This window comes from Manis javanica, chromosome 16, assembly GCF_040802235.1.
Source record: "Manis javanica isolate MJ-LG chromosome 16, MJ_LKY, whole genome shotgun sequence".
NCBI classification, from domain to species: Eukaryota; Metazoa; Chordata; class Mammalia; order Pholidota; family Manidae; genus Manis; species Manis javanica.
In genome coordinates, this window is record NC_133171.1 from 68,065,893 (window position 1) to 68,082,291 (window position 16,399).

General features: G+C 48.5%; 1 protein-coding gene across 8 annotated transcripts in view; it reads right to left on the reverse strand.

The window, feature by feature from the left end:
- The window catches only part of JARID2 (jumonji and AT-rich interaction domain containing 2), a 250,806-nt gene that overhangs the window by 14,501 nt on the left and 219,906 nt on the right, over nt 1–16,399 (reverse strand). For all 8 annotated transcript variants that reach the window (XM_073225156.1, XM_073225154.1, XM_073225157.1 and 5 more), the window contains 4 exons: nt 6,597–7,099; nt 3,578–3,670; nt 602–720; nt 447–517 (listed from right to left, as the gene is read on the reverse strand). In XM_073225156.1, coding sequence (XP_073081257.1) covers nt 447–517; nt 602–720; nt 3,578–3,670; nt 6,597–7,099 — 786 coding nt within the window. The remainder of the gene's footprint in view (nt 1–446; nt 518–601; nt 721–3,577; nt 3,671–6,596; nt 7,100–16,399) is intronic.

A 16,399-nucleotide genomic window follows, 5' to 3' on the forward strand; every position in this document is an offset into this window, starting at 1 on the left:
CACCAGTGTGTGCAGGGTCCCAGGCCCCCACCTCCAGGGGGGCCCAGCCAGCAGTGCTCACAGCCCCCAGGACGCCGGGCTTTCCCTACCCTCTGCGAACATTCGCTCACTCACGGGTCTGCAGTAGCTCTAGAGGCAGGACCCCAGCTCTTAAAATGCCAACTTCGGAGTCAAAGCTGGCCGCCAAGCATCTGCTGCTTCCACATTCTAGTCTGGTTCACCTTTCTACACCCCTACCAACTTCTACTATGATCCTATTCCACCCTCTTTTCTAAATATTTGTTTCCAGTATATACACTCTAGACCATAATCCCCCATCCCCTTCCACCTGTGCCGGAAAGGAACCTCCCGGCTGCAGTTCTCAGTGGGGTAGAGCTCGTTCTACAAGAGGCGCAAGGCAGGGGGGAGCTCCAGGGCTCCGCAGAGCAGGGCCACGGCCAGCTTACCAGGCACAGCACCAAGGTGGCGCAGGATGGACCCTGTGTTATTGGGGAGGACGGTGAGGTTCCATCCATGCCTGTAGAGGAAAGCAGAGGCGTCAGACTGGTGGGGAAGCCCACCACCATGTCCCCAGAGCATGGACCAGAGTATCCCTCGTTACCTTGAAAATGGTTCTGACTTTCCCACCGGGAATCCACTGCCATGAGTGTTGGTGTCCACCTTGCCGCAATGCACTGCCACATGGCAGTCCTTCTCTTCCACTAACCTCCAGTACTCTTGCTGTGGGAAGAGGGAAGGGCTGGTCAGCACCCCCACCGTGCATGAGCAGCACAGACACACTGCACTGCCCCCACAGGGCAGCACAGCCACACAGGGGCAGCCACACACCACAGGGAGCCAGCACAGGCTGGCAGCCGGGCCTCTAAAGGATCCTTGAGTGAGTGGAGTGGCAGTGGCCCAACCTGGATGTGTCCGCAGAGCTGAAGACAGGGGCACCGTGTGCAAAGCAGAGGCAACCATGTTCGTTGATGGATGACCAGATAAACTAAATGCAGTATGTCCATGCAGTGGAATATGATACAGCCTTAAGAAGGCAGGAAATTCTGAGACGCTACAACATGGATAAACCTTGGGGTCATTATGCTGAGTGAAATGAGCCAGTGTCAGTCCACTTCTATGAGGTATTTAGGAGACTCAAAGTCAGAGAAGGAAAAATGGTGGGTGTCACGGGCTGGGGGAAGGAGGATGGGGAGTTTGTGTTAAGTGGGGATAGAGTTTCAGTTTGGGAAGATGGCAAAGTTCTGGGTATGGATGGCGGTGACTCAACAATGAGTGTGCTTAATAACACTCAATGTACACTTAAAAATGGCTAAGATGCAAATTTTGTTATGTGTATTTTACCACAATAAAAAAATCATTTCTATGAAGGGTAGAGCAATGATAGGAAGGAAGCTGAAGACATCTCTGCCTCACCCTCTGATTATGATGAATATAGCCTCCCACCAGGTCTGGCCTTGAGGCAGACACACCCCTTCCAGTAACCAGCAACTCAGGAGCATGGGCACGTCAGCATCATCCGAGCCACAAGAAGGCCACACCCCAAGCCAATTCCATCAGAAGCTGGTGGAGGAAATGACACCGACCAGCTTTAAAAGCTTCTCAGATGACTGTAATGAGCCCAATCTCAGCAGCAGGGCAGAGAGTGTGTTTTGCTAAGAGGTACAATGTGTTCCACTCCCTTTAGGCAACTGCCGCAACATTTTCATTTTTTTGGAGGCATTGTTTTTCATTTTGTTTTCAGTTATCATTCCAAAAGCTTATCACCTTCCCTAGTCTCAGCAAACCCTGTTTAGCTCGAACCACAAAAAAGGACGAAGCCTAACCAGTGAGCACTCGGTGTCACAGGCCTGCTGCAGGCAATGCCTGTGCAGGCTTCCCCCACACGGAGTAACTTCTCCTGGAGGAGGCAGAAGGCCCTGAGAATAAATTCATCATTAAATGCCTGTGCCCCTTAGATTCCCCAGAAGGTAAGGAACCAAGCAGTGGCCTGTTGGAGGGGACAGGTCTGAGTGCTGGCCCTGATACCCATGTGCTCAGAAGGACAGTAGCTTTCAGTAGATTAATAAAAGACGTAGGGGGTGGGAGGGAGACTGCCACTCGGTGGAGGTCACAGGCCCAGCCTTCTTTGTAGGATCCAATGATAGACGAGCTCAGACTGAAAGTTTAGATTTTAACTTATCTTTCCTTTGTGTTTAAATACTATGCAACTGCTGAGGAACAGCTGGATTTTCAAAGAGAAGGAATTCCTGGGTGAGAAACCAAGCTAGGCCTCCTTCATACTATGGACAGTGGTAAACACCACACCTTCAGAGACTCCCACAAGGACCTATGTCACACCGCAAAGGCCTCTTTTCCCAGCACACCTGTTCAGCTCCAAAAAGTCCTATTCCTTTTCCTGACACCCCTACGACAGATGCTACGAGCGTGCCAGAAGCAACTGTGACAGCCACATGTGTCCCACCATCAGGGCCCGGCTGACATTTGTGGTTAATGGAACATGGCTTTGGCAGGGCCAAAACTGGGGGATGGGGTCAGGGTCAGGCTATGGTGTGGTGTTCAAAGGGGGGACACGCCCAGAGCTCGGGTACCCATGCAAGCCCATAGAGAACTAGAGTCTAAAAGAAAGGACAATGGTGCTAAAATCAAATACTCCGTTCACCACACTGGGGAACCAGGCCTGAGCACCAGGGTGAGACTCCCAGGTTCTTGATGGCTAATATCAGGGTGCAGCACACGTGGCACTCATGCAGGGCTGCCAGGATGCAATGAGGTCCACTCCCAGGAAAGGGTCAGACCTAGAGGTCAGCATGGGTTTTATCTTCAAGAGATAGCACACATCTTCTAAGAAAAAGATATGTTCTAAACCTGTTCTGCAAAGATGGGCTGTGGTCCACTAACTCCAGCTCTGCCAGCAACTGCCCTTAGCAGTGACAGAAGTCCGGTGTTTCTGCCCCAACAGGATCGGCTGCTGTGGGGGTTGGGAGGCTGCTTACATCAGCGTCTGCAGTTCCAGGCCGACTCAGCTGGGCCCTGGCCGAGGGGAGGTGAACAAACAGCTCGGGTCTCTGTCCTGCAGCTTCACACAAAAGCTCCCCCAACTGGTCTGGGCACAGATGCGCTCACCACCTTCCCAAACTCACACTAACTCACAGAACAGCTTTGGCAGGAGCACAAAAATGGCAGCTCGCCAATCCCATTAAATAAAAAAAATAGAGAAGAAAAGGCACAACTGTGGTTTCAAGGGATTCCAAACATTCTCTTGCATAACAGACACAGAAGTTGGGGTGAGAAGCAGCCAGGTGGGTCGGGGGACGGGAAGGAGCATGCCGAGAGCTCACGCTGCGGGCCCTGCATCTCACAGCTACCTGCTCGGGCCAAGTTAGGGAGAAGCCAGGGAGGCCGCTCTCCTTGCCACACCTTTTTTGCCCCTCAACTAGTTTAGATTAATGCACGTTAGAATTCTGGCTGCCCTCCTCCAGTCCCCTCAGCCAGGAGGTCAGGGGCCTGGCACAGCACCCTTTCCAACTCCACACATGGCTCCAAGATGCAGAAGGGGGATGGGGTCAGCCCCCCTCACCTCAATTTCAGCTGGTGCAGGTTCCTTGCTGAAGCACATGTTCATGATATTTCTTGCTGTTCGATAAAAAGTTGTTAAAGAAACAGACCTTCCCTGAAAAGCAAACAAAAACAGAGTAAAGCTTAAGAAACAAAGCTGAGGCCTAACCCCAAAGAGGCCCGTCCTGGTCACTACCCTGCATGTCCCCATGGCTGTGAGCCTGTTTGTGTCCTGAGTTCATATGAGCAAAGATAGAAAAGGTGGCTCCTCCGAGCCGACGAGAGGATCCACTGGCCATCACAGCAAAAGAATGGCCGGTTTCCCAGCAGGGAAGGTGGCGCACCAGGAAGCCACAGCAGATGCAGATGACACCAGGGCTACATGTCCAGGTACTCTGCTTTAAAAGCAGCCTTCACTTAGTGGAGAAGTGGATACAACATGGAAAGAGAGGCAGAATTCCTCTGTTTACTGTGCTGTATGAGAGTAAGTAGTAAGGGTGTGGGCCTTACATAGCATCGTGATCGCAACTGGCCAGAGGAAGGGAGCAGGGAGCCTGGAGAGAAGCCTGGAGGCCTTTGAAACACAGCAGCTTAGGGTGACTTCAACCCCAAGGGCCCTATGAGCCGGGTGAGCAGCCCTGCTGCATGGACCTGAGGGCAACAGAAGTGCTCTGGCCCTCCTGCCATGGAAGCCACTCGCTGTGCCCCAGGGGGGGCATGTGGTGCCTGCAAACATCGAACATCCTGCCCTCTGTTGTCCTCTTCCCAGTAACATTCAAATGGTTCATTCACTTTGCTCAAACAGCTATTTTAGTTTGGGGACCCAGGTCACACCTGCTTTTACCTGCCATACAGAATAGATCTTATTGTACAGAGGCAAGCCTTTTAAGACTTGTGCCTTTCACCTTTCTTGACCCTTTCATTGCATAAATACTTAAGAGCACCTACTGTTTACTCTAAGCTGACTGGCCTTGGGGAGCTTACATCTAGCCTAGGGACACAACCCCTGAACGAGCAATGGGGCACAAAGTGACAGGAGAGGCAAGGGAGGGCGGCTTTACCTGAGGGGTTCAGGGAAGGCCTCCCCAGTGAGGTGACCCTGGCACACCCCCAGAGAGCAGCAGGTCCAGAGCAGGTGGCGTCTCCCCTTTGGAAGGACTGTTAAAGCAGTCAGCAGAGACCTGGTCACTGGCTGCTGTTTTTCAGCTTTGTAAGCGACTACCTGTGGGTCTAACTAAAACAAAATACTTGCATACAATTCCAAACTTCTTCTAATGTTCTGTTCATTGCAAAAATAAAACCATAATTACTGGGCAGGACCTAATTTTGCACCAACTACAACGTACTGCCTATAATTCAAGATGATGATACCCTGCACCCAACAGCCAGTGCCCTCAGGGTTCTAAGGGGCCTCGAGAAGCACGAGCATACAGAGCTGCCACTGAGCACGGCCACAGCCACCGGACGGCCACCATGGCCACCAGACTGCTACCATGGCTGAGCTCCATTAGATTTTTGTGGTGAAATCTAAAATCATGTTTTTAATACTCTTACTGGGATTCACCTCATTCTCATAGAACTGGCCTTCTTAAGTAAAAAGAAACTAATAATGCATTATTTTAGGAGTTGGCCATTCAGTGCCACAGGGTTTCAGGAGCAGCTGCAACTGAGGAGGGCTTCTCAGACTTGAGGAAACACACCCAAAATGGTCGTCAGTTTATGTCCATGGGCCACCTTTTCCCTTTTCACAAAATATTTAAAATGTGACATACAAGACCATCAGCAAGCTACAGGTAGATAATCCACCCCACTGTCTCAGGTACAACCCTGGATTGCGGCCACAGGGCAATCAGGGCAAAGGAGACCAGACCTCTCTGGGTCTCATACCAGAAAAGGTTCTGGCCAGCAGGAAGGAGCACAGGACTAAGGCCTAGGCAAAACACGTGGACTGCGGCATGGGGAGGCTAGAGGTATGGCTTCCAAGCAGGGACTCAGGCAAGGAACCCAGAGATGAGTCTCATCCTCCATGTCAGTGACGGCATCGGGTCTTAGAAGCCCAACTCAGCCAGGCAGGGATGGGCCAGGGCCTGCCAGGAGGCGGCAAAGGGAATAAAAGAGTGCCTAGAGTGTGACCAACAGATTCTCCACACAGCCGAGACCCTTACACCACACACTGTGGCTGGGCCCTCCGGACTGGGTGCGAAGACCAGGGAGCAGTCCCTCATGGTGACCGCCCGACTGCCATCAGCAGGGGCCAGTCTGAATACCCCTTGCGGCTGGGCACTTCAGCAGAGACCTGCTGTGGGGTCACAGCTGGTCTGCCGCTCACCCTGGCAGGCAAGGGCAGGGAGGTGGGCAGGGCCTGGCTTCAGACCCAGCCAAACAGCTGGGCAGTCACTGCTGGAGGAGGCAAGAGGTAGGCGGGCTGCCAGGCAAAGAGCCCCCGGAGGAGGGACTCTTCTCAGGACAGCCGGGGCTGCAGCGAGTTCTGGCAGGCACGGGGACAGTGGACCCATCTCCAGGTGCCAGGCTTTCCCTGGCCTCCTCCCCACTGCGTATTAATTGATCAGCACCTGCCCTCCACAGAAAGGTCCTGGCAAAGGGGGGCTGGGAGCTGGGTGGTGGCAGGCAGTGCAGAATATAAATAAGGATGTGAAGAAAACAAGAGCTCAAGGCCCAGGAGTCTGGCCTGCCACTAACAGAGGAACCTGGGCCCTGGCTGGGCAGCCCCCATCCTCTGGATGAGCTGGGCTGTGCAGAGGGGCAGACTCGGCGCTGCAGGCGGATCTGCACCACTGCCCATGGGCACGTGTGCACACGCAGCTCACTTCCGGGGAAGGAAACCCAAGGCCAGAGAGGCAAGCAACTCACCCTGGGCTCACGGCTTGCAGCAGGTGGCGCCAGGAGGCCAGCACCCTAGCCACCTGGCCTCCCTGCAGACTGCAGGCTTTCCTGCTATTACAAACATGCCACAGAGAGGGCCGCCTGGGGGCTGCAGGCCTCCAGAGTCCCGCAGTGCCACCCACCCCACGGAGACCTACCTTGTAGATGCACTTGTGAAAGTCGCTGAGGACACCCTTGTCCTCCTCCTCCTCCTTCACCACTTCCTTTTCCTGAGCAAAGAGCCGCCGCCGGCCCGTCTTGAGCTGAGCCTGGCCCACCTCTTGGAGCTTGCTGCGGAAGCCGTCCCTGGGGGCCACACCATTGACGAGCCCATTCTTGGGCTCGAAGCGCGGCAGAGGGTGGAACCTGTTGTAGTCGTGCTCCGTGTGGCCCTCTAGGGGCCCCTTCCGCTTCTCCAGAATCTCCTTCTCCATCAGCACCTCCTTCTCCAGCCGTCGGTGCTCCTCGGGGGACAGGGAGTCATAGGAGAGCAGGTACTGGCAATAGGCCTCCTGGAGCTTGGCCAGCCGGTCCTGGGCAGTCTTGGGGATGCGCAGCATGTCTGCTAGTTTGCTCCATTTTTTGAGGTCAGTCACTTGCTGCATGCCGCCCATCTCATTAATCAGGCGGAAAAAGCAGGCCAGGTCGAGCTCACAGCCTCCTGGGACAGTGAGGGGAGAAGAGACAGAACAGTCAAGGAAAAGGACCATGAGCAAGTTCTCCTCCATCAACCGACAGTCCATGAGCACCCACTACGTGCTAGGGACACCACTAGGCACCGGGGACAGAGCAGCAAAGAGAAAAACTTCCAGCAGGGAGCTTAGTCTATGGGTAACTAGAGGAGAGACCTCCTGGGTGCCATGGAGATAAAGTAGACTGAGGAGGCTGCAGGGGAACGGGGGTTACTGTCTCAAGTGGGAGGGTGTGAGAAGGTGTCCCTGAGGAGGTGACATTTGAGCAGAGGCCTGAATGGAAGGAGAGCTGGACATGCAGACCCATGGGGAATAACTTCAGTGTCCCCCAGAGAAGCAGCACGTACACATGCATTCCCTTCTCATGCACCAGGGGTGGGTGCAAGGACCTGAGGAGCAGGTCCATCCCAGAAGAGTGCAGGACAGGGCTTGGGCTGGGCCACCAACCACCACACCCATGTCCCAGCATCACATGGAACAGCTGTGACACAGAAACTACATAGTCTGTCTGGTTACCTCCTAAAACCCCAACACACACACACACACACACACACTTTAATTTATATTCACTCCCTCTGGGTTTCCAGAACAACAAGCACTATCTTGAGGGCATCTGGCCATCTGTCTGTCCCTCATATTTGCCATTCACACAGAGGGACCACTTACTGCAGAAGGATGTGCTGGCTAGTTGTCACTACAGCCCTTGATCGAGTTACAGAACTGTACAAATGCACATCAAAATCATACATGTGAATGCCCTCCGAGTGGTTACCTAGATGGAGCCTGGAAAGCAGCCTCCCTCTGGCCAATAAGGGAGGAGGGAGGATCACTCACTCGCTATTCAGAGAACATTACGCCATAAAAGGCTGGGTGAGCCAGTAAAAAATAGCAAGGTTTAGATCTTTGGAGGGTGGGGATATATTTACATCCAAACTCAAGGGGAAGGTAGGCACACTCCTGTCAGACTGAGAGCCACCTGAGAACAGCATCAGAGTGCAGGGGAGCTGGGCATCGCGGGACCACCAGGTGAGTGCCAGGGAGCCCCAGGCAGACTGTGTGAAAACATGTGCCCCAGCCTATCAGTAAGACCCGGAGAGGGGTGTGCAGCAGCCTGAAGCTAGTCACTCTGCTTGGTGGGGTGCTGGACTTGGGTGCTTGGGAGCAGTGGGGGCTACATCAATGAGGAAACACTCCTTGACAGTGGCCAAGAGTGGCTGGATGCCGAGACTCCAGGTCTCCAGCTGGTAACAGAGCTCCCCAGGGGCTGGGAGCACACTGCCCAGACTTGGGGCTGCAGGGAGAGAAGGGAGTTAGTGGCTCAGATCACAGGTTGACTAAGAGGGAGACAATCGATACTTTCTACTTTTCTGTAAAAAGATCACTGTAATTCAAGAACACTTAAACATCCACACACTACCTGCAAATCCTTTATTTCATGGACTTTTCATCTACGGCCATCAGCCCATTCACAGGGCCACGAGGCTGCTACATGGCAAAGTGCCACCCTCCTGAAGTCCAAGCCCCACTCCCCAGGGGGCTGGGGTGTCATCTCTGTTCGGATGCAGAAAGAATGTTCATTTTGGTGGTTTCTGAGCAATTGCTTCAAAACTACTAAGTTGGGGGCGGAGCCAAGATGGCACCATGAGTAGAGCAGCAGCAATCTCCTCACAAAACCATATACATTTTTCAAAATACAACAAATACAACTATTCCTAAAAGAGAGACCAGAAGACACAGGACAAGAGCCAGACTACATCCACACCTGCGAGAACCCAGCGCCTCGTGAAGGAGGTAAGATACAAGCCGTGGCCCAGTGGGACCCGAGTACCCGTGATCCCAGCTCCCGGCGGGAGGAGAGGAGTCGGCGCGCGGAGGGAGAGGGAGCCCAGGACTGCTAAACACCCAGCCCTAGCCATCCGCACCAGAGTGGAGACACACAGTGCATGGAGTGCTGGATACTAGGGAAACGGGACAGTAAGACCTGTGAGTGGGTCCCCGCAGTCAGCGCCCCTGGGACAAAGAAAAGTGAGTGCTTTCTAAAAAGTCTTAAAGGGACAGGGACCCCACAACTGGATGGAAGCGTCCTGGGACACTAAGCCCAGGAGCTGGGAATCCCAGGGAACTCCGGGCACCCTAATCCCCTGGGCAGCAGCACACCTCGGAGGCCCCTCAGAGTGATAAACAGCCTCCAACCTGCTTCCCTCCAACGCAGCTCCGCCATATTGGAGCAGCAGACTGAGGCCGGCCAAGCCCACAGCAACCATGGAGCTTGACTCCACAGCGGCCTGGCAAGAACTAGAACCCCTGTCTGTGTACAGCTGCCCAGAAAAACCCACTAGGGGTCGCTGTTCTCCCAGGAGAGGAAGGCCACAAATCAGCAAGAAGGGACGTTCTCCCAGCTGACACACACGCCAGCTCCCCACAACTACCTCTACTGCCATAAAAAGGCAGAAGAATTTGATACAGACCAAAATCACAGTCTACCCCTGAGAAGGAGATAAATCTAACCAATCTTCCTGAAAAAGAATTCAAAATAAAGGTCATAACCATGCTGATGGAGCTGCAGAAAAATATGCAAGAGCTAAGGGTGATGTCTGGAGGGAGATTATAGTAATGAAACAATCTCTGGAAGGATTTATAAGCAGAATGGATAAGATGCAAGAGGACATTAATGGAATAGAAACCAGAGAACAGGAATGCATTGAAGCTGAAGCAGAGAGAGAGATAAAAGGATCTCAAGGAATGAAACAATATTAAGAGAACTGTGTGACAAATCTAAAAGGAACAATATCCACATTATAGGGGTGGCAGAAGAAGAAGAGAGAGAAAAGGGGATAGAAAGTGTCTTTGAAGAAATAATGGCTGAAAACTTCGCCAAACTGGGGGAGGAAATAATCGATCAGACCACGGAAGTACACAGAACTCCCAACAGAAGGGAATCAAGGAGGACAACACCAAAACATATAACAATTAAAATGGCAAAGATCAAGGACAAGGACAGAGTTTTAAAGGCAGCTAATGAGAGGAAAAAGGTCACCTACAAAGGAAAACCCATCAGACTAGCATCAGACTTCTCAACAGAAACCTTACACAGGCCAGAAGAGAATGGCATGATATATTTAATGCAATGAAACAGAAGGGCCTTGAACCAAGAACACTGTATCCAGTGTGATTATCATCTAAATATGAAGGAGGGATTAAACAATTCCCAGACAAGCAAAAGTTGAGGGAAAAATCTGCCTCTTCCACCTCTGGCCACAAACCACCTACACAGGGTATGTTAGAGGGACTGCTCTAGATGGGAGCACTCCTAAGACTAAATAGATGTCACCAAAGAAAATAAAATCGCAGCAAAGAAAATAGACCAACCAAATACAAACTATAGGCAAAAAATAAAATCAACAACTCACAAAAGCAGTTAAAGGAAACACAAAAAGGCACAGAATAAAACAACCAACATATAAAGAATGGAGGACGAGGAATAAGAAAGGAGAGAAATAAAGAATCACCAGACAGTGTTTATAACAGCTCAATAAGTGAGTTAAGTTAGACAGTAAGATACTAAAGAAGCTAACCTTGAACCTTTGGTAACCATGAATCTAAAGCCTGCAATGGCGGTAAGTGGACATCTTTCAATAATCACCCTAAATGTAAATGGACTGAATGTGCCAATCAAAAGACACAGAGTAATAGAATAGATAAGAAAGCAAGATCCATCTACATGCTGCTTACAAGAAACTCCCTCAATCCCAAAGACATGCACAGACTAAAACTCAAGGGATGGAAAAAGATATTTCATGCAAACAACAGGGAGAAAAAAGCCGGTGTTGCAGTACTAGTATCAGACAAAATAGACTTCAAAACAAAGAAAGTAACAAGAGATAAAGAAGGACATTATATAATGATGAAGGGCTCAGTCCAACAAGAGGATATAATCATTATAAATATATGTGCACCCAACACAGGAGCACCAGCATATGTGAAACAAATACTAACAGAACTAAAGGAGAAAATAGAATGCAATGCATTCATTTTAGGAGACTTCAACATGCCACTCACTCCAAAGGATAGATCCACCGGACAGAAAATAAGTAAGGACGCAGAGGCACTGAACAATACACTAGAACAGATGGACCTAATAGACATCTATAGAACTCGACATCCAAAAGCAACAGGATACACATTCTTCTCAAGTGCACATGGAACATTCTCCAGAACAGACCACATACTAGGCCACAAAAACCGCCTCAGTAAATTCCAAAAGATTGAAATTCTAGCAACCAATTTTTCAGACCACAAAGGTATAAAACTAGAAATAAATTCTACAAAGAAAACAAAAAGGCTCACAAACACATGGAGGCTTAACAACATGCTCCTAAATAATCAATGGATCAATGAACAAATTAAAATAAAGATCAAGGAATATATGGAAACAAATGACAACAACTCAAAGCCCCAACTTCTGTGGGACGCAGCGAAAGCAGTCTTAAGAGGAAAGTATATAGCAATCCAGGCATATTTAAAGAAGGAAGAACAATCCCAAATGAATAGTCTAATGTCACAATTATTGAAATTGGAAAAAGAAGAACAAATGAGGCCTAAAGTCAGCAGAAGGAGGGACATAATAAAGATCAGAGAAGAAATAAACAAAATTGAGAATAAAATAATAGAAAAAACAAATGAAACCGAGAGCTGGTTATTTGAGAAAATGAACAAAATAGATAAGCCTCTAGCCTGACTTATTATGAGAAAAAGAGAATCAACACACATCAACAGAATCAGAAACGAGAGGGGAAAAATCATGACAGACTCCACAGAAATACAAAGAATTATTAGAGACTACTATGAAAACCTATATGCTAACAAGCTGGAAAACCTAGGAGAAATGGACAACTTCCTAGAAAAATAAAACCTTCCAAGACTGACCAAGGAAGAAACACAAAATTTAAACAAACCAATTCCGAGCAAAGAAATTGAAGCGGTAATCAAAAAACTACCCAAGAACAAAAACCCCAGGCCAGATGGATTTACCTCAGAATTTTATCAGACATACAGAGAAGACATAATACCCATTCTCCTTAAAGTTTTCCAAAAAATAGAAGAGGAGGGAATACTCCCAAACTCATTCTATCAAGCCAACATCACCCTAATACCAAAACCAGGCAAAGACCCCACCAAAAAAGAAAACTACAGACCAATATCCCTGATGAACGTAGATGCAAAAATACTCAACAAAATATTAGCAAACCGAATTCAAAAATATATCAAAAGGATCATACACCATGACCAAGTGGGATTCATCCCAGGGATGCAAGGATGGTACAACATTCGAAAATCCATCAACACCATCCACCACATTAACAAAAAGAAGGATAAAAACCACATGATCATCTCCATAGACACTGAAAAAGCATTTGACAAAATTCAACATCTATTCATGAAAAAAACTCTCAGTAAAATTGGTAAAGAGGGCAAGTACCTCAACATAATAAAGGCCATATGATAAACCCACAGCTAACATCATACTGAACAGCAAGAAGCTGAAAGCTTGAGATCGGGAACAAGACAGGGATGCCCACTCTCCCCACTGTTATTTAACATAGTACTGGAGTTCCTAGCCATGGCAATTAGAGAAAACAAAGAAATACAAGGAATCCAGATTGGTAAAGAAGAAGTTAAACTGTCACTATTTGCAGATGACATGATATTGTACATAAAAATCCCTAAAGACTCCACTCCAAACTACTAGAACTAATATCGGAATTCAGCAAAGTTGCAGGATACAAAATTAACACACAGAAATCTGTGCCTTTCCTATACACTAACAATGAACTAATAGAAAGAGAAATCAGGAAAATAATTCCATTCGCAATTGCATCAAAAAGAATAAAATACTTAGGAATAAACCTTACCAAGGAAGTGAACGACCTATACCCTGAAAACTACAAGACACTCTTAAGAGAAATTAAAGGGGACACTAACAAATGGAAACTCATCCCATGCTCCTGGCTAGGAAGAATTAATATCGTCAAAACGGCCATCCTGCCCAAAGCAATATACAGATATGATGCAATCCCTATCAAATTACCAACAACATTCTTCAAGGAACTGAAACTAACAGTTCAAAAATTCATATGGAAACACCAAAGACCCCGAATAGCCAAAGCAATCCTGAGAAGGAAGAATAAAGTGGGGGGAATCTCACTCCCCGACTTCAAGCTCTACTACAAAGCCATAGTAATCAAGACAATTTGGTACTGGCACAAGAACAGAGGCACAGACCAGTGGAACGGAATAGAGACTCCAGACATTAACCCAAACATATATGGCCAATTAATATTTGATAAAGGAGCCATGGACATACATTGGGGAAAAGAAAGTCTCTTCAACAGATGGTGCTGGCAAAACTGGACAGCTACATTTAAGAGAATGAAACTTGATCACTGTCTAACCCCATGCACAAGAGTAAATTCGAAATGGATCAAAGACCTGAATGTAAGTCATGAAACCATAAAACTCTTAGAAAAAAACATAGGCAAAAATCTCTTGGACATAAACATGAGCAACTTCTTCATGAACATATCTCCCCAGGCAAGGAAAACAAAAGCAAAAATGAACAAGTGGGACTATATCAAGCTGAAAAGCTTCTGTACAGCAAAGGACATCATCAAAAGAACAAAAAGGTACCCTACAGTATGGGAGAATATATTCATAAATGACAAATCCGATAAAGGCTTGACATCAAAAATATATAAAGAACTCACACACCTCAACAAACAAAAAGCAAATAATCCAATTAAAAAATGGGCAGAGGAACTGAACAGACAGTTCTCCAAAAAAGAAATCCAGATGGCCAACAGACACATGAAAAGATGCTCCACATCACTTGTCATCAGAGAAATGCAAATTAAAACCACAATGAGATATCACCTCACACCAGTAAGGATCGCTACCATCCAAAAGACAAAGAACAACAAATGTTGGCAACGTTATGGAGAAAGGGGAACCCTCCTACACTGCTGGTGGGAATGTAAATTAGTTCAACCATTGTGGAAAGCTGTATGGAGGTTCCTCAAAATGCTCAAAATAGACATACCATTTGACCCAGGAATTCCACTTCTAGGAATTTACCCTAAGAATGCAGCAGACCAGTTTGAAAAAGACAGATGTACTCCTATGTTTATTGCAGCACTATTTACAATAGCCTAGAAATGGAAGCAACCTAAGTGTCCATTAGTAGATGAATGGATAAAGAAGATGTGGTACATATACACATGGAATATTATTCAGCCATAAGAAAAAAACAAATCCTACCATTTGCAACAATATGGATGGAGCTAGAGGGTATTATGCTCAGTGAAATAAGCCAAGCAGAGAAAGAGAAATACCAAATGACTTCACTCATATGTGGAGTATAAGAAAAAAGAAAAACTGAAGGAACAAAACAGCAGCAGAATCACAGAACCCAAGAATGGACTAACAGTTAGCAAAGGGAAAGGGACGGGGGAGAATGGGAGGGAAGGGAGGGATAAGGGTAGGTATGAAGAAAGGGGGCATTACGATTAGCATGTATAATGTGGGGGACAGGCGGAAGAATGGGGAGGGCGGTGCAACACAGAGAAGACAAGTAGTTATTCCACGACATCTTACTATGCTGATGGACAGTGACTGTAATGGGGTTTGTGGGGGGGACTTGGTGAAGGGGATACCCTAGTAAACATGTTCTTCATGTAACTGTAGATTAATGATAACAATAAATAGATAGATAGATAGATATTTAATGATAATAGATAGATAGATAGATAGATAGATAGATAGATAGATAGATAGATAGATAGATAGACAGACAGACAGATGGACGGGCGGTTCAATCAATAAATAAATAAGCAAAAAAAAGATTAAAAAACTACTAAGTCCCATGCACTGTGAGGAGGCCAAGCTCAGGCCCACGGTCTCCACGGTTAATGGGCCAGCCCGGACTCCCTCACATGGGTGAAGACAATGCTTCACACTGCTGGCAAAGGCAGAGAGAGAATACACGCCACAGGTGGCAACACATCCATACCGGACTTCTGGTGCTACGTGGAGTCAAGGTTAAGAAAACCAAAGGTTGCTTACTGCCATCACAAGATCACCTGGGCACCCCACCTGCCCCAGAAGGCCCACCACCCTCATGCGGGCTGGGGGGTTGGAGTGGGGGAGAAATGACACAACTCCGGAATGCTCAGCAGAGCCAGGAGGACTTGGTACTGTTCTGAGTCACACCCAGTGGCCAGAGTCCACGCAGGGCACCACAGTGCCAGCACCAAACTGCTCTCACCTGCTCAGCCTGCTGCTGCAGCCCTGCCGCAATCCACCACGGGCCATCCCTGACAGTGGACCACAAACCAAGAGTTCTTTCAAACTAAGGGATTCGCACTCAGGCACTAGCCCTGGCAGGCAGCTGTTGAGAGGAATACTGAAACCTCCATCTTGCTAGGAACCCTATCTTACTGCCAATTCCTGACATTTAAATGGTTGGGAAATGTCTCCTTTTCCCCCTGCCATTGATAAACCAGTATCTCCAAGCTGGAGGCTGGGACACATTGTCTCATGGGTCTAGCTCAAAGGGAACTGTGTGACCTTACCCAGCTATTCCCATTGTGCAGAACTGGCTCAGCAAGCGTCAGGCACATCGACCCTAGGGGTCAAGACCCAGGAGCAAGAGGGAAATGGGAAGTCGAGGAGGATCCCTAAGAGGGCTCTGCCTGGGGAAGAGGGGCTCCTAATTGCTGGGATGTACGTTCAGTACAGAGGCATGCTGTGCAGCAGTCCCCGCCAGAGTCATGCCTGCTCTCGGGAGAAATATAACCATATACCCTGGCCCCTGGGCTTCACAAGGGCCCAGCTGGTTACCAGAGAAACTGAAATGTCAAGAAAAAGGAGAAGGACAGAGACCAATGGGGTGAATGAAGTCCACAAAATAGAGCTTATAGCCTACAATGATGCCCCAAATATTTGCATGTTGAAGCCCTTTCTCCCAGTGCCTCAGACTGTGACTGCAAAGGTAGGGTCTTCAGAGATCATTAAGGCAAAGGAGGCCATTACACTGGGCTCCCGTCCAACAGGACGGGTGTCCTTAGAGACACCAGCAATGTGTACAGGGAAGACCACATAAGGACACGGAGAAGACCCAGCCACCACCCTGACTGTGAACTTCCAGCCTCCACAGCTGTGAGACCGAGACCTCCAACAGTTCAAGCACCTGGTCGGCGGGACTTAGGTGTAGC